Raw genomic sequence first — 22,199 nt, 5'->3', positions numbered from 1 at the left:
AAATACATTGTTTCTGCACAAAATGAATTTGCTTTTTGACTTGAGTATTTCTGTTGCGCTGGTAATTAGTAAAAGGGGCAAGAATAATTGATTTTCACTGTTTTGCTCCTCTAAGGTTGCTCCCTAAGTCTCTTTGTGGAGTGTTAGTGAATTCCAGGCAAAGTTAACAAATCCATCTTTTTCTTTAGAAAACTTATGGCAGGATAAAAGTTTTCAGTTAACTTCTTGTTTTCTGACAACTAGTGCTGCATTGGCAAAAAGTCAGTGTATGAATAACTAGGCTTTGACTGTTGATTGGGTTTTGGGAGTGCTGACATCTTCTTTGAGGCTCTAAATTTTCACCAAAATATGTTTGCGTGGGCACTAAACCGATAACAGCCACTGCCAGTGCCTTCAGCTGTATCAGTGCTTCAGTGATCCTGATTTCTGTCTCATTTCCAGGTAATTTTTATGGTACTCCAAAGCCTCCAGCAGAGCCCAGCCCCTTTCAGCCTGATCCAGTGGATCAAGTTCTTTTTGACAATGATTTTGATACTGAATCGCAGCGGAAAAGAACCACATCTGTCAGCAAAATGCAAAGGATGGAAAGTTCTCTCCCTGAAGAGGAGGAAGAGGAGGAAAAGGAAGCAGTTAATGGCAGCGGTGGGATAGGTTGGTTGACAAGGGGAGAAATTCCCTGGAGTATTGTATGATTGGATAAGGACTATACAACTAACATTCGTGCTTCCTTAGTTTTGGTGAAGTATGAAGGCAGTTTCTATTCAGGCTAGTGCCTCTACTTGATTTTGAGATGACCTTTTAAAAAGAACCAGCTGTTCTCCCGGCCAGATGTACAATTGCATCATAAAATGCACTGCTTGGTCAAGAATATGTGGTGATGGATATGGGCCAGTTACACGAGTGGGAAGGAAAATTTGTCCACTCTTCTAGTAACAGAATCCTTCACAGAGTAGAATTCATACCCTGCAAATGTTGCTGTTGAATTTTAAAGCAATTACTGAATTTGTACACAGGAGAGTCTGGGGAGGTGATTGGTTTAAGGGGCAACGTTGGCTCATACTGTAAAATTTTCAGGTGATTTTGTGTAAGGGGACTATCACGCAACCTGAAACCACCTGAGGGGGAGCTTGTGGAGAGAAATAAAGCTAAGTGTGTTGAGGCTGGAGCGGTGTCCAGCAGGACCTTTCTGGGATTGGCAGGACACCCTTTTCCTTTTGCTGTCATGGTTACTCATCTGGAGGGGGGAGGATTGACAGTGGAGGGGAACTGTCGCATTGCATTTGCAGCTGATCCTGTGTGCGACTGTTTAGGATGGAGTTATACTGACCAGACCTGCCCTAAACTTGCCATCTTCAGGCCTGGCAACACCACAGAGGGGCCAGTGGTCAGGCTGGTGGTTGGGTGAATGTTACGAACGTCATCATGTCACAGAGGGAGGGTATCAAGCATAACCTCGGTTCTGAAGGGTACGGGCTTCTATTTAAAGGTTCCTGCAAGAATTTTTGGGATCTTTTTTCTGGTTGTGGCTTGTAGGAAGGTGTTGTTTATCTTACTGGAAGTTTGGGTGTTCTCTACATTTCCTTCTGATTCTTTGAGGAATATTAGTAGGATTTTTTGAGTTGTTTTATGGCATTACAAATACTGTTCTCTCTGTAGAAACGGCAACAGAGCGTAGTCAACTTGGATTTCTGCCAGTGTTGATTTTTCAGAGTAGGCTCAGATGCATAATACAAGGTTAATTCTATTTGGCAGGGGAAGAGCAGAGTTCAGTGTTTTCATGTCAGCTTTTCAAAGTTCACAACTGAAAAAAAAAAGTGAAAAAATGGACATCACATACAGGGATGTGTTTGACATCCACTCGTAGCCAGATTAAGAGGGTGGTTCTTTGTGAGAAACAGCATAAGCATCTGACAAACACTTTCCCTGAACAACTGCAGAAAACAAAGAAAAACATTCAGATTCTCCTGACTGGATGAAACCTGTTCCCAGCTACAACCAGACTAGCAGCAACATGGACTTCAGAAATTATTTGTCAAGGGATGAGACCCTGGAACCCCTACCCAAGAACTGGGAAATGGCCTACACGGACACTGGCATGATCTACTTCATCGAGTGAGTAAATTGCTCCTTGGAGGAGAGAAGTGCTGGTGGCTGCAGTCTGGAAAGCTGCTATTTCACCTCTCTTCTGCTCTTGCTGCTTCTATTTCTTTATGATATTTAATATATTCCTACTGTTACTTTCCTTACTCATACTCCTCAATGTTGCACACTCAGTGCAATTTGCCATGGTGCAGGAAAACCTTATGGTTCCACCTGCAAAGTCAGTTTGTTTGTTCATAGTTTTGTATCTCACAAATGCAAAGCTGGCTGGGTATTGCTAAGTGAAGTATAATATGGAAGCCTTCTCTATGTCATATTTCTCTGAAATTTGAGACCTTGGGGTTTGTTTCTTTGTTTGTTTGTTTGTTTGTTTTTCTTCTCTGTTTGTGTTCCTTGGCTGGGAATGGATGTTTCAAAATACTAATAGCCCAGATGAAAGTCCAGGATAGGAAAGTAGCTCGTTTGTGCACGTGTAAAGCTTCCTCATGAGTTCTAAGGCAGAAATGTAACAAAAACCTTCTGAGAGTTAAGCATATGAGGAGGCTAAAAATTTTTTTTTCCTATCGGGTAGAAACACCTGCTGTTCTCATATGAGCTTTTGTGGGCTGGGGAGAGAATCAGTGTCTCAAACACTTCCCATGTGCCCTGGATGGTATCCAGTGTGCTGATGCCTTTTCTATTTAGTATTTTTTATATGACTGAGGAGCAAATAAAGGTTGTATCATCTGAAATCTACACTTTCATACAATAGTAAACACTTGAGGCAAACTTTCTTCAGTGTGAAGGAGTTCTCTTACTGACACGTTCTGCTCCACAGTCACAACACCAAGACAACCACATGGCTTGATCCCCGGCTCTGTAAGAAGGCCAAAGCTCCTGAAGATTGTGAAGATGGAGGTGAGATGTTCAGAATGCATTTGACACCTGTCACTGATAAATGTATGAGTTTATCCCAGCTGGATACAATCCATTACTTCTGTGGTGGCAGCTTCTCCCTGGTAGATGTGACTCTGTAGCTGGCAGTGTAGTGATGAGCGTCCCCTCTTTGGTGACAATAGGAATTTACATAAGACTGGGAAAGTCCATGGTGTATTTTCCCTGGAATAGTAGAATCTGGCTGAATGGAAGGTTTATCTGCATTCCTGAGCAGAATATGATATGTTTTTTTCTGGTAAGTGTCATTCTTAAGGAGAAAACTGCATGTGAGTGATGGTCTCACTGGAAACTGTTGTACAGGTGGAATATGGCAAAAGCAGAAGGTCCATAAGTAACAGAACATAGATATAAGAAAGAAGGTATGGCAAAATACATATTGCTATTGATAACTATTGCATGTGACATAGTATTTGAATGCAGAAGCCAAGGGAACAATCTGACTGATTTAAATTCCTTCAAGACTTCCAGGTCAGTAAGCCTCCAGGCGATTCCTGCAACCATTTCCTACACAGCCAAGCAATTTAGTCTGCTAGAAAAGAGTGTCAGGTAGCTCTGTCTTCAGCAAATGCCTGACATGTTCCAAAAGCTGAAGAAGTCTCAGAATGACCTGTCATCCTCCAAAATTGCCCAGTCTAACAGCCATGTATATGTAATGAAGCCAACTGGAGCAATGGCTGCGTACTGCTGCTTTTTAAGCATACGTGCAGCTCACCATGGGACAAAAAGAACACTTTAAACAGAGACACAGGATATCCAAATGAACAGTACTTAAACTAATAGACCCACTGGGTCTTTAGTCAGACTCTGTGGAGCAATGCTGGTATTAGTAATTGGTAACATGCTGTCATATCCTAGGGAAATTTCTGTTATTGTCAAACTTAGGCCAGTCTCAAACAAAATTGCAGGGCAAATTTATCCTTACGATGTCTGGCTAACTGACTACATTCATTATTCCAATATTTTAAGAAAACTAGAACAAATGAACTTGATAAACTGACCTCTGTGGTAACCGCTTTTTGCTTTCAGTCAGTCACGAGCAGCTGACACCATCTTACCAGATGCTGAATTTGCCATAAAAAGGAGCCTTTTGCATGTAATTTTCAGTACAAACAGATTGTTAAGTTTATTATATGTTTAAAGTGGTGTGATTTCATTGAATACCAGGATTATTATTTAGTGGAAGAAAGAGTAAGAGTTACAGGGCTTCAGAGTTCCCTGGAACATGCTGATACTTTTCGTCAGGGAAGAAAATGGGACCTGTATTTTCCTCATATTTTTTTGTGAGTCTAGGTGTTCTTTAAGGAAAACTCTGATATTTGAGGATAGTTTTCCCCTGTAATGGAGAACTTGGTCTTTCTGATTGCAGAACTTCCTTATGGATGGGAGAAAATAGAAGACCCTCAGTATGGGACATACTACGTTGAGTAAGTGCTAATTACTGATTTGGCATACTTAAAAATTGAGCATGAAATTGTGAAGTGCTTGATTCCCAGTAAGTAGAGGTTGTAATGCAGTGAAAGGCCAGGTTGGACAGACCTTGGAGCAACCTAGTCTAGTGGAAGGTATCCCTCCCTGCTCATGGCTGGGGGGTGGAACTGGATGGGCTTTAAGGTTCCTTCCAGTCCAGACCATTCTGTGATTCTGTGAAACTATGAAATATATCCAGGAAAAACAGCTCTGGGGTCACAAACTCATGGCACAAACTTCTGGTAGCACGGGCATATGGGAAGATCCATAGAGTGACCTTAAAGATTCAGTGGAGTGTTTTTCATTTGAGGAAGGAAAGCAAGTTGCAACCAAAATAATTTATAGATGGAAATGAGCTGATGTCATTTTTCTTAGTTTAACAAAAATGTAGTCACTTGACTAAAGAGTGGCACCTGATAACTTTAAAAGAGCAAAAATGACATGTAGATCATCACTGTCTCAAGAACCAAGTCAACAATCACTGAACTGCTGCAAGAACTCTTTTGAATCTCCTGGCCAGAGGAAATTTAATCTCTCCTTAACCATGGAGAAGAAAAATGGTAGAGTTAAAAACATAGCTTCGGAGAACAAGCAAACATTTTTCACTTTGCAAAACCAACGTATTTGAATTATGCTCAAATCTGTTGGTTTTCCCCTCCTCTGCTGTACTTCTCCGGCATCTACTAGGAAGAAGGTGATGCCTGAGTTTGTAAACGCTATAGGTAGATGGGTCAAGAGAAAAAGGAGGTTTGCTCAGTTCTAAACTGTTACAAGTCTACCTAGTGATTAAAGGGAGTAAAATTTTATTTGCCTCAAAGTAAGTAAGCTCCTGAAAGAACAGCCATACTTTCAGTATTGGTTATGAGAGTTTTTTATTCATTTCTCCAGAGCAGTCATCTGACATAATAAAATATAGTATTTCTAGGGTTGTCTTTCTTTGGAAATAATCAGAATGTTTTCTGTTGAAATCCTGACCTACCTTTTATATACCTGCAGTCATATTAACCAGAAAACTCAGTTTGAAAATCCAGTATTGGAAGCCAAAAGGAAAAAACAGCTAGGACAGAATGATGCTGGCCCTTCCAAATCAGGTATCACTGAATATTGTGTTCTTTGTCACATATATCTTTATTTGCAAGTATGCTTTATAAAAACCCAATTCTGGAATTCACCAAGGCATCAGCCTTATCTTTTTGCTAGCCATTACAGTGTTGGCCTCTGAGATCTTTGGGGTTTTTGGAAGGATTTTTTCATGTCAAAATTGAACTGAGGCACTAAGACTGCCTTTAAATCATTTTGGTTGTTCTGAAGCTGGTTGTCATAAGCAGATTTGGAAAATCTGGAGGGTTGGAAGAACCATCTGGAAATGCAGGTAAAACCACACTTGGAGTTTTTATGCTTTTGATCTACTTTAAGCTTGGTATTCAAGGATTAAATTTGGGAATTCTACGTGGGAGATTTGCATACAGCTCTGTTGCCATCTGTTAAAGAAAACCTCTTTTCCATTCACTGAATTCAGCTGGAAAATGAGTGTAGTGGTTTCCTGTCCATTTGCTTTCCAAAGGACTAGGGAGGTCTGTCTTCACTCGAGATCCATCCCAGCTTACAGGAGCACTTATAAGGACATCCTTGAAAAAAAGTACCATGGGATTTGGCTTCACAATCATCGGAGGGGACAGGCCTGATGAGTTTCTCCAGGTGAAGAATGTGTTAAAAGATGGACCTGCTGCACAAGATGGAAGAATTGCTCCAGGTCAAGTATTATTTCTTTAAACTTCTATTTCCTGGGGTACTTTGGAGAACACAGCTTGAGGTGCGGGAGGTTGGATGACTCCATCCACATCCTCACTAAATGAAATGTTTTCAGATTTGTGAAAGATCTGTGCAGAGCAGTGGCTGAAAAGGAAAAGAAGCAACATTCTAGATAAAAATCGACCTTAAGGGCACTTCTGAAGGTTTCAGTACTTCTGCTTTTAGCAAAGACGCTTGTCTTCATGCTTATTCATAGAATGGTTTCCCTCCCTGTAAGTAAAGTAAAAATACTGTGTTTGAATCCTGGTCTTTTTTGCCTTGTTACTGGCAAAAACCATGACACCAATTATTAAAACTGCAAAAAACCCACATCAGGAATGAGGAAGCAAAGTCGTGCGAGCTGGACAAGTGAGGAGAGAAGAGGGATGAGGGTTCCTGCAATCCATGAAGACTTGCACATTTTTTCATGGTTGTTACGTGTGTAATTAAGTTACCTATGACCTTACTATAAGCTCCGGTTTGCATATTAGAAAGAGCAAAATGCTTCTTTGTGTATAACATAAACTCTTACTCTTCAAATGAGTAAAATAATTCATACTTTGAATTATTAATATTATTTACTTCCTAAATGGAAAAATTTCCTGTTTTGTTGCCAATGTATTGTTTGAACTTGTTTGTATGTACTTCATTTTCCACCTCTGCAAAAATAAAAACAATCCTACAGAACTGTTGGAGTGAAAAGATGTGCAGCTATTCTGACTGTAGTTCATGGAATAAGAGAGAGATCCTGTTTTACTGATGCCTTGGCATTAAAGGGATAGGACAGTTTGCAGGGCATATTGTAGCATGCATGCAAAGTTTCGCATCAAAATGATAAAAACACAAAACAAACTGTTGGGATCCAGAGCCCACATAGCTTCATTCTGAAAATGTATTCCTAGCCATGTGTGGCAGCAGCGTAAGAGTATGGAGCCATGTGTGTGTGTGCAATCCTAGCTTTAAGTTCAGCCAGTCCTAAAATAAACACAGGACCAAAAATCCCGATCTATTCTTCATTGGGTTTAGGATGCTGTGCAATATGAATTAAGTAGAAGACATCTGACTGCTGTAGTGTGTGTGTTCTGCTTCATCTCCCATGTCTGTACAGTATCATTTTTAAAATCTGCTGCAGATTAAACTTTATGTATTTAGTACACTGTGTCCTGAGATGAAATAGAATATATGCATAGAGGAAATCCTTAATGCTTTTTGGCAATATTAGCCGTGAGGTAATATCCCAGACACTAGTCATTAGTTTGAAGACTAAGTAAGGTAGGCTTTTGTGGAAGGTTTCGCTTCTGTTTTTGACACTGGTGAACTTTCTTTTGTAACAGGTGATGTCATTGTGGACATTAATGAAAGTTGTGTCCTTGGCCATACCCATGCAGATGTTGTCCAGATGTTTCAGCTCATTCCCATCAATCAGTATGTGAACATGACTTTGTGTCGTGGGTATCCTCTTCCTGACGACAATGAAGACCCTGCGGTGGATATTGTGACAGCCACACCTGTCATTAATGGCCCACCGGTGGCCAAGGGAGATGCTTCCGTGTCCAGCCAAGATTTAGTAGCGGGAACAGTTGTGTTGGACCAGAATGGGAAAGTGTTGGTCAACGGTCGCCTGAACAGTCCTTCCGTGGATTCAGCGGAGCAGAGGGTCTCCTTTGCCTCCTCAGGAGGCTCTCAGCCAGAGCTGGTCACCATCCCGCTGGTCAAAGGGCCTAAAGGCTTTGGGTTTGCCATTGCAGACAGTCCCACAGGCCAGAAGGTGAAGATGATTTTGGACAACCAGTGGTGCCAAGGTCTACAGAAAGGGGATGTCATCAAGGAGATTTGCCATCAGAATGTGCAGAGCTTGACCCACTTGCAGGTGGTGGAGGTGCTCAAGCAGTTTCCAGTAGGAGCAGAGGTGCCCCTGCTTGTCTTAAGAGGAGGTACAGACAAAATTGCAGTTGTCGCATTGGTTATTAACTTTTTTAAGTCCTATTTTAGTGTGATGTCTAAATCGTGTCTAGCCTTGACAGCTAAGCAGCAGCTCATTATATCTCTGAGCCATTATCTTATAAGTTTGATTTATACCCCTGACTATTAAGGATGAGAGCATGTTGCTGGGGTTTTGTTTGGGGTTGTAGTTAGGTTTTTCTTTGGGGTTTTTTCTTCAAAAATTGTATGGTACTCTGTTTATGCACTGTCTCTTCCAAGTCTCCGGGGAGTGCTACAGCAAACACATAGTCTCCAGTATAATGCAAAGCATATGATGGACTGAGTTTGTGAGGTTCTCCAAATGTATTCCAGTAACTGTGTCTGTAATGAACAGGGGATTGCAGGAGATGGGAAGAAGCATTAGCAAAGAGGTGGGGCTGATCACTGGGGATAGCAGAAAAAATTCTGGTTTTTCCTTTGCATGTCCATACCTCTTCCTTGATTGTCAGTCACAGACCAGAATGCATCTTCTTCCCAAAAGCTGTAGTAGATAGTGCATGTCTTTCGAAGGAAGCTGCCTCTGAGTGTGTGGATTGTGAAGCAGCTCATGCCCACTCAGTGTCCCTTCAGGCTTTATTGTAACCTTGACTTCAGCCACTGGCATTTGCAAAAATCTTCAGATCTTTTTCTGTATAAACGCTACTATTCCTTAATCAGCTAAGGAAATAATTAAATTTCTTTGTGAAAATCCTTCAGAAAAATTTGTAAGTCTCCTTATCCCATAAACCGAGGGGTGACTTGGTTGACCAGTTTCTAGCAAAAAGATAAATATATATTTTAGTGTTGTACAGCTTTCAGTTCTAATTGAGACTTCTCGAAAGTGATGGTTTTGGTCACATTGCCTTCTAAAAACACGATGAATCAGCTGCTATTATTTTCACCCCAGGAGCAGCTGATTATATTGCCGTAATGTTGTTGCAACCTTCAGTAACCTGCTATTAAAATTACTTTCTATTTTCTTCAGGTCCACCCTCACCTACTAAAGCTGCCAAAGGAGTGAGTATTGGTGATGTATTTAACTTGGTTTCTGACCTGCTTTGTAATCTCTTTTCCTCTGGATTTTAGTCCCTGTGATAACCTACCTGCAAGATGGTTTAGCAAAACCACGTCTGCTTGGTTGGCAAAAATTCTTTGTCTAAGTAACTGCTGTCAGAGTACCCATTAAAATACAGTATCTATTTTTTCGTTGCTAATTATTACAGTCAAAGGGGATTTCTAAAGATCTTTTTTAAAGATTTTTTGATTCTTCTCAGTCCTCACATAGAATGCTCCCTTCTGGAAATACTTATCTTTGGATCCATATTTTCAGCAAGTCTCTATGGAGCTGTGCATTCCTAGCTCAATACTCATTGCTCTTGGAAGTTTGATCAGGGCACCTTTAATATATATTAGCTCAGTAAAGAATCCTTGGTCTTAATAAAACAACCTCTGATTTAATAATGCTGACGTTAATGCTTATGTTTATTATGATGGTTTCTGTTGTGAATTAGGCTGGTGAAACACTACTTTAAAAATGCTTCTTGTACAGAACAAATCAGGGCAATTTAGTAAAACCCCATTACCAGAACACAACTGTAACTTCTCATTTTATCTTTATCCTGCTGTTTGAGTGCAACCTTAGTTGTATCCCAGCAGTGGGATGACACAAGCACACATGTTCAGCATGCTCAAAGATGACTGTGCTCAATAAGATCTTCTGATTCTGTTCCTTGCAAGCATCCAGGTGCCCACACTGAATAAATCAGCAGAAATCCCTGCAATTGGAGGGCCCTGGCCCTGTCAGCATGGATCCCTTGGCAATGTGCTAAAAATAGCTTGGTCTTGGGGACTGACGTTCTATTCCAGCACATACACAGGAGCAACAGCCCACAGAGCGATCGATGCTCAGTGGCATTAAGCGGTGTGGCAAAATAATTCACTTAAAAAGGGCGAGTTCTTGTGTGCATAAACACACAAGAAGTGTCAAACTGCTCAATGGCTCTGGGCAGTTTCTTCTGCTCCTGATGAAAGAACAGATCTACATCTGTTCTGCTCCTGCTGTGGTTCAGCATGCACTGCCACGTGCCAGTTTTACAGGCTGCGTTTCAGCCCAGGAGAAGTCTTTAGAGTTATTTTAGTGCATAGTTGAAAGAGAATTTAGATGAGAGACCACAAGGACATTTGGTGTCCTTGCCTCACGAACAGGAATGTTGCAGCTATCAGATCATGAGAAGGCAAATAGTGAGTTGTTAATACCTCATGCTACCCAGGTGTGTCTTCCTGTCCTGTATGTATATTGGTCCAGCAAACAGCTTATGCTGGGAGCACCTCTGGTGCTTGTGGGGAGGAGCTTGGCAGAGGGCAGAAGGCAATGCCTGTGGAGCAGTGTGTGCCTGTGGAACAGTGTGTGCCCATGGTGCTCGACTGTGGTCCAGAGCCTGGCAGGTGCCTGAGAAATATTCGGTGTCTTCTCCAAATGTGATTGGTCCATTATGCCCCACTTCATCCTGTGTGTCGGTAACCACCGGCATCTGCCCAGCTTCACTCCTCTCTGAGCATCAGTCTCTTCAAACCCTCTCTGAGCCTAGTCTCTGGTAGAAATTCATGTGCCAGAGAGGAAGACTTGAGTACTCTGGTCAGACACATCCACTGGGAAAGCTGTAGTTTTGTTCCTTTCTTCCTGTGTTTTCCTTCTGCATGGTGTTCATTGTCTTTTTACCCAAAGGTGTAGTCATGCTTTTATTTATACAGATTTTGTGTCTGTGGGCTGTTTCAGAAGGACAGGCAGGACAGTTCAGGGAGTTTGGAAGCTGTCAGCGATGCCATTCCGCAGCCGATGCCCTTCCCGCCCTCTGCTATGCGACCAGGCTCTCCTAAACTAGACCCTTCCGAAGTCTACCTGAAGTCTAAGACAATTTATGAGGACAAACGTAAGTACATGATCTTCAGCTTGAAAATACTCAATTATGAAGCATTTTTTTCTTTTGAGGTTATGTGCAGTAAAATTACTGAGACTTTGTTGCTGTGTGTTAACCTGCTGCGGATAAAGCATTTCAAGTAATGCATAATTCAGAAAGCAATCAGAAAAATAAAAAATGTTTCAACCATATTTTCAGTAAAACAGTTAATTGCAGAAATGATCTCAAGGAAGGTTCTGAAGTAAACTGGAGCAAACCTGCTTATAAAAGTAGCTCTGGGCTGTGTCACAGACTGGCTTTTATCCTGGTCTACTGCACAGTAGTATAATTGTGATTCCCGCTTTGAAAATCAGTTACACCATTTTGAAAAGAGAATATCACTGTATTTCTGGTTACTAGTGTTCTGTTACTAGAAGGGTCAGTGTACGACCAAAGCATAATCCTTCAATAGTCCAAGATAGCCCCTCCATGTTTTGAAATGCTGGTTTGTTTTTTTTTTTCTTAGCTCCTAACACAAGAGATTTAGATGTTTTCCTGAGAAAACAAGAGTCAGGCTTTGGTTTCCGAGTGCTTGGTGGGGACGGACCTGATCAGCCTGTAAGTGAAGCTGCTCACAGTTATCTCATAGTATTGCTGTTGGAATGATCCTACCCTGTCATCCTCATTTCCCATCATCCCATCCCATCCAGGCAGTTCAGTGATGGCAAAATTGATCCATTTGCTACCTGCCTTTCAGAGATCAGGAATTAGTCCTACCTTTATTTTTTTCCCTCTTTGTGGGCTCCAGTCTTCAAGGTTCTGTGCCCTTTCCGCTACCAAGCCCATCCTTGGCCGCAGTTTTTTGTTGGGCTGAGGACACTGGTGGTGTTTCCACAGCTGTTGCTGTGTCTTGTAGCCCTCGGAAGGGCTGTGCTGGTGCCCAGCCTTTACCCATTGTCACCTGATCCCAGTGGTGATCTTGGCACAGGATGTGCCCAGATTCAGTGATTGGTGTGCTGTGCACAGCGGCACATCCTGGGAAGCAGCTGAGCGGAAGGAAGTGGTTGCTCCTTGTGTCAAAATTTCATAAGGCTGTTCCTTTTCTTGTAGCCCAGTGGAACGAGGTTTGAGATGGTGACACACCCCTTTTATTCCCTGCGTCTCCCACTGGATTTTTAAGTATGCATTAACTTGGAGGCAGCTGGGCTAATGCCAGCGCAGACACCCCTGGATGGTCTGTTCTCCAAGGGCAGGTTTTAGGAGATTCCCCTCTATTTTCAAATTTGCATAAATTTCTCACTGGGAAGAAGCACTAAGACTTGTGCTATATACTATATTCTTTAAGCTGTTAAGTGGAGAGAAAAAGCTTTTGGAGTAGATCTGCATAGATTGTTTTTTGATTACAGTGAAGGAATTCAGTTTTTCCATTCCCAGCTGTGATCCCTTTTTTCTTTTTTTTTTTTCTTCCTCCCTAACATGCATTTAAAGTAAAGAGCAAAGCTAGAGAATGTTACTTCTGTTGCACTTCATAGCATTTGTGGTGTTTGGTTTCCATAACACCCTTAGCTGTTAGGAAATGTGGAGCTGATGTCTTAAAATGCTGTGTACTGATGAGCTGCCCACTATTGCTTAACCTCCAGTGGTACTAACTGTAGCTACCCTTAATTTTCCACTTAATCTGAAAGTGATTCTAGCATATGAAAAATAGAGTGTGGTGTTCTTCTCTGTATTATATTTAGTAGCACTTTCTGAGGTGGGGGTGGCAGAATTGATGATGTTTGAATTCATTATCTAATTACCAAAAGCTGAGAACTGAAGCAACATGAAGTGTGGAACTGTCTATAAGCAAAATTTCAGAAATAAATTTGAGTTTATTCAAAAGCTTTTATTCCTTCCCCAATCATTCTGCCTCAGTCTTGGTAAAAAAAAATAAAGTAGAATGAAGGTCAGGGGCTTTTGTGTCATTAATGTCTAGGAAATCATATATGTGAGAAGTACATGGCATGTGCTCATTGCAAAAGCTGAGCTTTTTAATAAACTGACAAACATGCTTAAGAGAGAAGAAGTGACAAAAATATGGATTAAAGATTTTTGAAGTATTTAGTGAATGCTTTGAGACCCCAGATTGTCTCCACTATATCAGCTTGTGCAGAGTACACTTGCTGGCAGCATTTCTGCTAGAGCTGGACAGTGAAGTAATTTCACGATTATAAGCCGCACCATTTTGACTAAAATTTTGGTCTGAACCCAAAGTGCGGCTTATAATCAGGTGCGGCTTTTATATGGACAAAGAACAAAAAGTTGCTGTTTTAGTTTGGAGGACAGGTGTCTGCTGAGAAAGGCAGGAACTTCTCTTTGAAATGGAGAATGTAAACCCCCTCCCTCCAAATTATTATAATTTTGAAATCAAGGGGTTTTCAGGCAAAAATATGGGAATTTGGAATAACAGTTCTTTTCAAGGGAAATTAAAATAGAAATACAGCACTACAAAGAACAAACCCCAAACCCTGACACAGTCAGAGTACAGCCTGACACCCGTCAGGCAGGGTGTTGGCAGCAGTCCCATCCCATGGTGGCTGCATCCTCCTGCAGTGACAGATGTGGCTCAGTTGGAGCAGTGCTCCTGTACAAGGTGCAGTTTCCCTCCGGAGCTCCAGTGGTGATGTGGAGAAATCCGGTTTTCCTCTGGAGTCCAGTGGAGAAAGGGGCTCCCTTAGTGTCCCAAAACCTCTGTTTTTATCTTGGTAAGAAATGTTGGGCTCTTCCCCCTGGCTGGAGCAACTCCCAATGGGATGCAGTAATTTTATCAGTCCCACAGTGGGACTCAATGGCCATTAGCATAAAACGACTCGCTGGAGGAAGGATGAGTTGTGAAAAGATAAAGAACAATGCCCTGCCTGATTTCAATGGATGGCCCATTAGCAGAATATCTGCCGTTGAGATAAGGATCACTGCCCCCACCCTCAACAGATGGTGATAGAATAGATACCTTTTATCACACTCTGTATTGTAACGTGCGGCTTATAATCAGGTGCGGCTTATGTAGGGACAAAGAATGGAAAATTGCTGACACCCGGAAGTGCGGCTTATACTCAGTGTGGCTTATAATAATGAAATTACTGTAATCTTTAAAATTAGTCTTCCCAAAAGACCTCATCTGCTCAGATTCACCTGGATTCCAACCACTGTGTGTTCTGATGAATTCATGCTCCCGTTCAAACCCCTGGACTCTGCTCACAGATTTATATTGGAGCCATAATCCCATTGGGAGCAGCAGAAAAGGACGGGAGGCTGCGTGCAGCAGATGAGCTGATGTGCATCGATGGAGTCCCTGTGAAAGGGAAGTCACACAAGCAAGTTCTGGATTTAATGACCAGTGCTGCACGGAACGGGCAGGTGCTGCTCACTGTCCGGAGGAAGATCTTCTTCAGCGGTAGGTGTCTGCTTGCCCAGAAAGAGTACGTAGGGCTTCTAATGAAATCCACTGAAGCTGCTCTGGAACTTAAGTGCTACACTGGGGCTGAGCAGCCTGAGATTGAGGAAGGTCAGCTATAACTCTTAAACGGAGAAAAGCAGAATTTAATAAGCTTGGACTCTGTTGCTCGCTAGCTTGCGCTGCTAACACAGGTAAGGCTGTGAAAATTATGGTGCAGGAGTGATCTCTTCAAACCTTTTTGCAGGTAGTAGTTAGAACAGCCATTAGTGCTATGGAAATTGCAGAATAACACATCTCAGAATGGTTTGGGTTGGAAGGGACTTTAAAGCTCATTTTGTCCCATGCCCTGTCGTGAGCAGGAGCACCTTCCATATGCTGTATACTCAATTCTTTTGGCGTCAGTGTCTAGCAAGATTAACCGTATTCACACATGAGCTGTTTCAGGGAAGGATCTTGAGATACTGCAGTTTCAGAAAAGATTAGTATGTGACTCCATGAATGACAAAGCTGGGGTGGGATTTACAGCTGACAAGGGCCCCCTGCTCTGATTAGCAACTGCTGTTGCCACGTCATGCTGGCACTGACAACTGAACTTCATGGTTGTGCTGAAGTTGCTTGGTGTGATTTGTTCCTTATTTGTTGTTTGTGTATTCCCTGCAAGGTCAAAAGCAGGCAGAGGAGGAGGAGCAGCCACAGCCTGTCCTGACACAGAATGGCTCTCCCCGGCTGAACCGTGTTGACTTTGCCAACCAGCCATGCCCAGAGGTCTACGATGTCCGTCTGCAGAGGAAGGAGAATGAAGGATTTGGCTTCGTCATTCTCACCTCCAAGAATAAACCTCCTCCTGGGGGTAAGTGCCATGTCCTGGTGGCTCTGCCCCTGTCGGGCCTCAGTGGAGTTTCTCCAGGGATGTCTCTTCCTGTGCAGTGGAGTATCTCTCATAGTCAGCATTCACTCACACTGGCACAGTCCAGCCAGGTGAGTCTTGGTCTGACTTGCTTCATATTTATGCTCCTGTTCACCCAACTGTGACATAAGTGGGGAAAACGGAATTTATATCCCACACAACCCATACCCAAGAGTGTGGACTTGTCACAGGGCTGCTTTTGGGATGTAGATATTGGTCAGGCCATAGTGATGTTGCTTTAATTCGCTGGCATTTTAATGGAAGCATAGTTTCAACCTTGGCTTTATTTTACCTAGTCAGGTAAAGTTTCTTATTTTGGGATCTGAGGAAGTAAAGTCTACAGTATTTGGTGGAAAGCAATGAAAACGTTACCGTCGAGTATGTTTGTCTAGAAAGATCATCAGTATGAAAAGGTAGCCTGGTCTGGTGTTGCAGTTGTGAGATACGGACATGGCTCAGGCATGTCTCTAGTTCTGCCTCTGTGCTTGTCTCTGGGAAAGGAACTGAAATCATTCTTTTTTCCTTCTACTTCTCATAACATTTCTTCTTTTCTCCGTTCTGTCTGTTCTGGCCCCATAGCTTTGGCTTCTGGAGGAGTCTGTGTAGGGCATGGTGTCACTCTGGGGTGAACTGAGGGAACCGAGCCAGGAGAGCTGGAAGAACTTTAAGACAATTATTACAAGTGCCTGTTCATCTCAGAGACCAGGAAAAGATGGGTCTGTGCAGAGCTGATGTAGCACCTTGCTGGCCTTGCACAGGCTCCCTCCTCAGGTCCAATCCCTGGCAGGAAAAGTTTATTTTTAAAGTGTCTTTAAGGATCAATTTTTGTTTGCAAGTAGGAAGAGTTTGCCCATGCATCTGAATCTCTGCGTTACAGTGAATGGCCATAACTCTCTCTGAGCCCACGCTGTCCATCAGGGCCGATGCATGGACTACATTATATATGGTAAAACAACTGTTCTGGTGCTCTCTAGGGCCACACGTTCTCTCTCATCCCTTTGCAGATATGACCCATTTCCTTCCCATGTTTTACTTCAGGCACAACACCCTGTATGTGACAAGGACATGCTGTTGGGTTGGCATCTCCATTCACTCACAATGAAGTATTCCTCATAGCAGGTTTGTCCTGTGCAAGCAGTGCCACCCTTTGGAGCAGAAAAGGAGGGATGAATACTGATCTCGCTCAGTAATGACCAGTGTCAGGACCCAGGAAATGGCTGGAGCTGTGCCACATTGCTAGGTTGAATATTAAGAAAAGCTTCTTGCCCCAGAAGGTGGTGGGGCACTGAACAGGCTCCTCAAGGAAGTGGTCACAGGCCCAAGGTTGCCAGAGCTGAAGGGGTGTTTGGACGGTGCTCTTCAGATGCAGGGTGAGATTTGTTTGGATTTTGGGATGTCCCGTGCAGTGCCAGGAGTTGATAATCCTTGTGGGTCCCTCCAACTTAGCATTTTTGTGATTCTGTGACTGGCAATTCTGGGTCTATGTGATGCTTATCTGATGTGCACATGGTAGGACACTGAGGTTGCCCTGTGCCAGGGCCAGGAGTTGGACCTTGATCCTTGTGGATCCCTTCCCGCTCAGGATATTACATAATTCTGTGAATACTTACGGTGTTGCTGTGCTGTTCTTGTTTCCTAGTGATTCCTCACAAGATTGGGCGGGTTATCGAGGGAAGCCCGGCTGACCAGTGTGGGAAGCTGAAGGTGGGTGATAGAATCTCAGCAGTAAACAGCCAGTCCATTGTGGAGCTCTCCCATGACAGCATCGTGCAGCTCATCAAGGATGCAGGCAATGTGGTGACCCTCACAGTGGTGGCTGAGGAAGGTAAGGAAGGTGCTACCACACTAGCAATAACAAAGCAATGAAGAGATAAATTCTCATGTGTGAGAGAGAGAAAGTGCTGCTGACATAGAAATGTCCTGTCCATACCATGTATTCTCCAGCCAAAGAGAAGTTACCTCTCTTCAGGGGGCTGCAGCAGCCACAAGGATGATGCTTAGTGAGAAAATCTTCTCACCCCAGCTCAGGGCCTGGCTCCTGCTGCTCAGGTGCTGCCAGAGCTCTGTTCCCAATGAGGCTAGTGCTGCCAGGATGCTCTGTCCCTGCTCTAAGGGCACAGGGACTCCTGCTTTTCAAATCTCTCCATTTAAACTTGGAGTTTTTGCTTTCTCTCCTGTTAAAACATGCAAATTCCCTAATGCTGCATCCCTGCAGCAAAAGCATGCTGCAGTTCTGTCTGCCAAAGCTCCCCTTTGGAAAAGGGTCACATCCCACCACATGGGAAAAACCCCTTGACAGGGTTTTCCTGCCAATCTTGCACCTGCTGAACCTTCTGTGTCATCTGAGCAGCAGAGTGAGTCCTAGGGACTGCAAAGTCCCATCTTCAGAGACTGACTTAATGACAGTTCCCGTATAACACTGTATGCACTGTGATATTGTTTCTAAACAAAGATGTAAATATATAAAATCCAGTAATTTGGAGAGAAAAGCTGTTTTCCCACCCTGCACTTTACTTGAATGCTACTTACGGCTTTAATTAAACTCCCTATCATTATTTTGTCAGAATGTCGACTTACTTCACCTTTTAAATAAGAATAAGTAGAGCCAGGCTGTGAATAATGCCAGCAGATGATTCTCTAATTTGACATTCATTGCAAATATTTAACATGCCATCTCAGCCCGTAACACAGAATTTCAAAGACTTAATGTTCTTTTTTGTTAATGTTTGAAGTAGAGAGACCTCTATAAGTTATTTTTTTATTACGATTTTTATTTTTATCAAATCTGGTTCATTCCAGTTTGAAGGGACACACTTCAAAGCAGTTGCCATGGGTGATGTTTATAAAGCAACTGAAGTTTGAGTTGGTTGAATTAGATCTGTTTTCTCTGCAGCTTTGAGTAATCAAATTCAGACTGGTTTGGGTTGGACAGGAGCCATGGACAGGAGCACCTTCCACTTGTTTTCAAAATAAGTTTTCTGGATATCATATTTCTATCCATTACTTATGCATGACCGTACATGGACTTTGTGTAAAAACCTTCCCCCACTGCCTCAATTACAGATTTGGAGCTGAAATACAGAGATAAAACCAGAACCTGGGGAGATTCAACAAAGAGAAAAAAACCCCTCAGTAGCAGGTGGTAAAACCAGAGTGAAGATCAGTCAGAAAAAATCCGTGGCTCAGAGGAGCTGGAGTTGGCGTGTTTCAGATGCAAAGAACTTTGTGACAATGAAGGAAAAAGAAGCAGAACTGGTTCCACTGGAGTGGGAAAACTTGAAAATTCACCTTGATGTAGCTGAAGAAAGAGTTTAGCTCACAGTAGAACCCTGCATAGTGAGGGAATCCAGCATGGATGTAGGTGAGTCAGGGCTTCAGGCACTCAGGAAGAGAGCTGAGTTTCTCAGGGGTGGCTCACACCCAGGGAAATCCAGGATATACAGCTCCAAAACCACAAAATACAGCTTTTTTCTGGAAGCTGTTGAGCCTCACAAGGCAGAAACTCTGATAGAGTTTGCTGTTCCCCAGCTTTGTCCTCTGAAAGTGGCAACAAAACCTTTGCCTGGTCCCCTTCCCTCCTCCCAGGCTTTCACAAACCTGTGATGTTTGCTTTTCATGGGAATAAATGAATTCCCTTCATGCGCCAGAAGAAATTCTTTAACATTTTTCACAAAAGCAGGAGCCTGTCAGCTTTTATCATGTATTAGCTGGGAACACAGGAGAAGAGGCTGCAGAGAGGGCTGCAGGATTTGTACAAACAGATGGCGTTTTTCTTGCCTATGCTCCTAAATTTAAAATGTGAGGATAAACCAGGAGTAAAAGTTGACATTTTTTCTCTAGAGAAAAACTTCTTTAAGATGTATCATGGGAACAGCACCAAGCAGTCCTGTGGAGGGCTCGGGAGGTGTCATATACCTGAGAAATTCCATGTAATATGCATCAAATTTCCTTTGCCTTGACATTCTTGAGCACTTCTTGTATTTTAGTGAAATTTGTTTGTTCTTTATTAAGAAATGCAGTAATGTGCTGTGCCTAACAGGGCTGGAACAGGTCTAGTTTTGGTGCTGGGAATGATTTCTTTTTTAACCCTTTCACAGAAAAGGAGTTATTAGTTTATATTTCAGCACAGAAGTCCATCTTAGGCCACTGCTTGCCATTCAGGTTCTAGCTAAGAGGCACCTTTTTGCATGGACTGTGGTTCTTTATTCTTAAGTGAGAGTGTCATTTTTGTGTCCTGAAACATGGTGCTTTTTCCAGAAATGCACTGGATTTATTGTAAAGTGCCCACTAACAGTATTTTCCATGGAGGGGAAAAATAATAGGAAGTTATTTTTAAGTTGTTTTATTGAAACCTTTTTTAACTTAGCTTTTGGGAGACAGCAAAACACTTTAAAATTCCTCTTGATTGCCTGGCAATGAACTCCTCCCCCATCTGTGGCTGTGGAACCGGTTCCTCACCTTGCCTGGAGCTGGGCAGTGGAAAACGCTGTTGTGCCTTAATTGAGTTGGCAATTTCTCTTTATTTGATGGGGCCTTCACCTCCAAATCCCCATTTCTCCTGCAGATCCTCATTCCTTATCTTTATAGAGGGTTTTTTCTGAAATTGACATTGTTCTTCATATCTTCTAAAATTTTTATTATATTAAATAGCTGAACCAACTTATGAATCCAATCATCTCTGATCCCCTCTGGCATTTACCAAGTTGCAAACAGGCTAAAGCCCTTCAGTTCATGTCGGGATCCATATAATTGTGTTGATATTTCCTGAGGAAAAACTGAGTAAAAGAATAAAAATAAAGAATAAAATTCTTAGGAATTTATTGCATGGAACTAATGAGCTGTACTAGTGTATCTGGGTTGGAAACTCTTCTCTCTGTTGTGCCCACATGAGCAGCAGTTCCTTGGGAGCAGTAGCCCCAGCACTGTTGGTGACCGTTGTCCTGGCTGTGGATTTGTGAAGTTGTGACTGTTGATTTTGTTTGGATTTCAGAGCAACGTGGTCCTCCATCGGGAACAAACTCGGCCAGGCAGAGTCCAGCCCCACAGCACCGACCACTGGGATTGGCACCAATCAACCCTGACAGGTTGGGAAAATGGGCTGGGAATGGTGGGAAAAGCTTGGCCAGGGGGATTAATGTGAAGGTAACATCCACATCATTTCACCTTCTTGTAGGGGAGCTACAGAAGGTGAAGCTGGAAAAGAACTTTCTTGTAGTTACCAGCTGTCCTGGCCCGAGCACAAGTACATGGCGCAGTTGGACGCTGCTTCAGGTGTTGGCAGCCATCATTCCCAGGTACAAAAAACTATCCAGAGAGTGTGAAGCCATAGGGAATACTCCTCTATCAAGGCACTCCAGTGGCATTGCCACAGAATTCTCAAAAGCAGAACATTAAAACATTTCCCTGTTGGACAGGTAGAATAGTTGTGTATAAAACATACTGAAGTGTCTCACAGAATGTTTTTGTTCATGTTTTAAAAGTGATTATCTCCTTACGGTAGTTGAACACTCATTATAGTTACGAAAGAAACACGAAATGCTTGTAATGGAGCAACTGCAGACCCTTTGGCAAAGTTTCTTTAAGAATTTTGTGCCTATCTCAGATTTCGAAGGAAAGATGTTCTGTATGTTTAGACTTCAATTTAAAAACCATTACCCTGAGCTGGAATGAGTGCTGTTTAAATGCTCAAAATACAGAAATGGTTTTCTGCAAAAAAACAGAAGGTTAAATTTGCTTACAGGTCCTCATCTCTTCCCCTCTCTACCCCCACCCCCAATTTCCTGCAGAGTCCTGGCTGTTTCCCAGTGGAGTTGGAAAGGGGCCCTCGAGGATTTGGATTCAGCCTCCGAGGAGGAAAAGAATACAACATGGGCTTATTCATCCTCCGTCTGGCTGAGGATGGGCCAGCAGTCAAGGATGGGAGAGTCCACGTGAGTTTGGCTTCTCTAATCAATTTGTTGATGCAGTTGATCCATTAATTTGCCCAGAGTGGTAACAAATTTGGATTTTCACAAGCACAGCGTCCCAGAACATCGTCTGGGCCTCTGCCCTTCTTCCAGCTGTCCCTGTGGCCATGGGCTTTTGGATGAGAGATCCATGAACAGCTCTGGCCGTCCCAAAGGAATTGTCTGCCTTGCTAGGGTTACAGCAGCAGCCCTGGGTGTGAGCAGCAGCTACTCAATGGTATTTTAGAAGCCCCAACACGAGATGGCACAGTGGACCAGAGAGCTGGGAGGAGAATCACTGTCCAAGTCAGTTAATTTTTAAGGTGTACATTGTGCTGCTGCTGTTCTGTGCCGTTTCTGGAGATACCATCCTGATTTTTTTTCCAAAACACTATGTTAATTCTTGCCTTTGTGTGAGGAATTCACTCTCAAATATTGTAATAAAAGCAAAGTACGTGGGTACGACAGAAGGAATGATGGTGGCTACTGCCCTGGGATTTTCAGAGGCTGGAGCATGGAGGTGAGCCATGTGCCCATGAGATGCCATCCCTTGCAGTCCTTGTGCTTCTCTCTTGCTGGCACGTGGCTCTGCCTCTCTTTGTCCTGTGTTTGTAGAATGCAACTGGCACAGATACTTGCTGCGAGGCTTAATAGGATGTGGAATTCTTAGTATTCTTAACTTCTCTTACCCTGTTCTTCACAGTAATTAGCATTTTTCCCCGTACGCTTGAGAGACAACATGATTGCAATATTCAGTG

At 42.8% G+C, this 22,199-nt stretch overlaps 1 protein-coding gene across 3 annotated transcripts in view; it reads left to right on the top strand.

Annotated features, from left to right (window-relative positions):
- MAGI3 (membrane associated guanylate kinase, WW and PDZ domain containing 3) overlaps positions 1-22,199 on the top strand; it is a 56,592-nt gene that overhangs the window by 28,067 nt on the left and 6,326 nt on the right. For 2 of the 3 annotated variants that reach the window (XM_033080014.2, XM_033080012.1), the window contains exons 4-19: positions 442-651; positions 1,938-2,112; positions 2,918-2,997; positions 4,403-4,460; positions 5,500-5,594; positions 6,068-6,256; positions 7,629-8,228; positions 9,242-9,273; positions 11,033-11,186; positions 11,680-11,771; positions 14,394-14,586; positions 15,251-15,439; positions 17,136-17,321; positions 20,487-20,580; positions 20,670-20,790; positions 21,283-21,426. In XM_033080014.2, the coding sequence (XP_032935905.1) occupies positions 442-651; positions 1,938-2,112; positions 2,918-2,997; positions 4,403-4,460; positions 5,500-5,594; positions 6,068-6,256; positions 7,629-8,228; positions 9,242-9,273; positions 11,033-11,186; positions 11,680-11,771; positions 14,394-14,586; positions 15,251-15,439; positions 17,136-17,321; positions 20,487-20,580; positions 20,670-20,790; positions 21,283-21,426 (2,612 nt within the window). The remainder of the gene's footprint in view (positions 1-441; positions 652-1,937; positions 2,113-2,917; positions 2,998-4,402; positions 4,461-5,499; positions 5,595-6,067; positions 6,257-7,628; positions 8,229-9,241; positions 9,274-11,032; positions 11,187-11,679; positions 11,772-14,393; positions 14,587-15,250; positions 15,440-17,135; positions 17,322-20,486; positions 20,581-20,669; positions 20,791-21,282; positions 21,427-22,199) is intronic. The other variant, XM_033080013.1, reaches the window with a different exon arrangement.

Source organism: Catharus ustulatus, chromosome 25 (assembly GCF_009819885.2).
Source record: "Catharus ustulatus isolate bCatUst1 chromosome 25, bCatUst1.pri.v2, whole genome shotgun sequence".
NCBI lineage: Eukaryota > Metazoa > Chordata > Aves > Passeriformes > Turdidae > Catharus > Catharus ustulatus.
The sequence above is the reverse complement of the archived record's forward strand: the minus strand, read 5'-3'. Positions and strand labels throughout refer to the sequence as shown.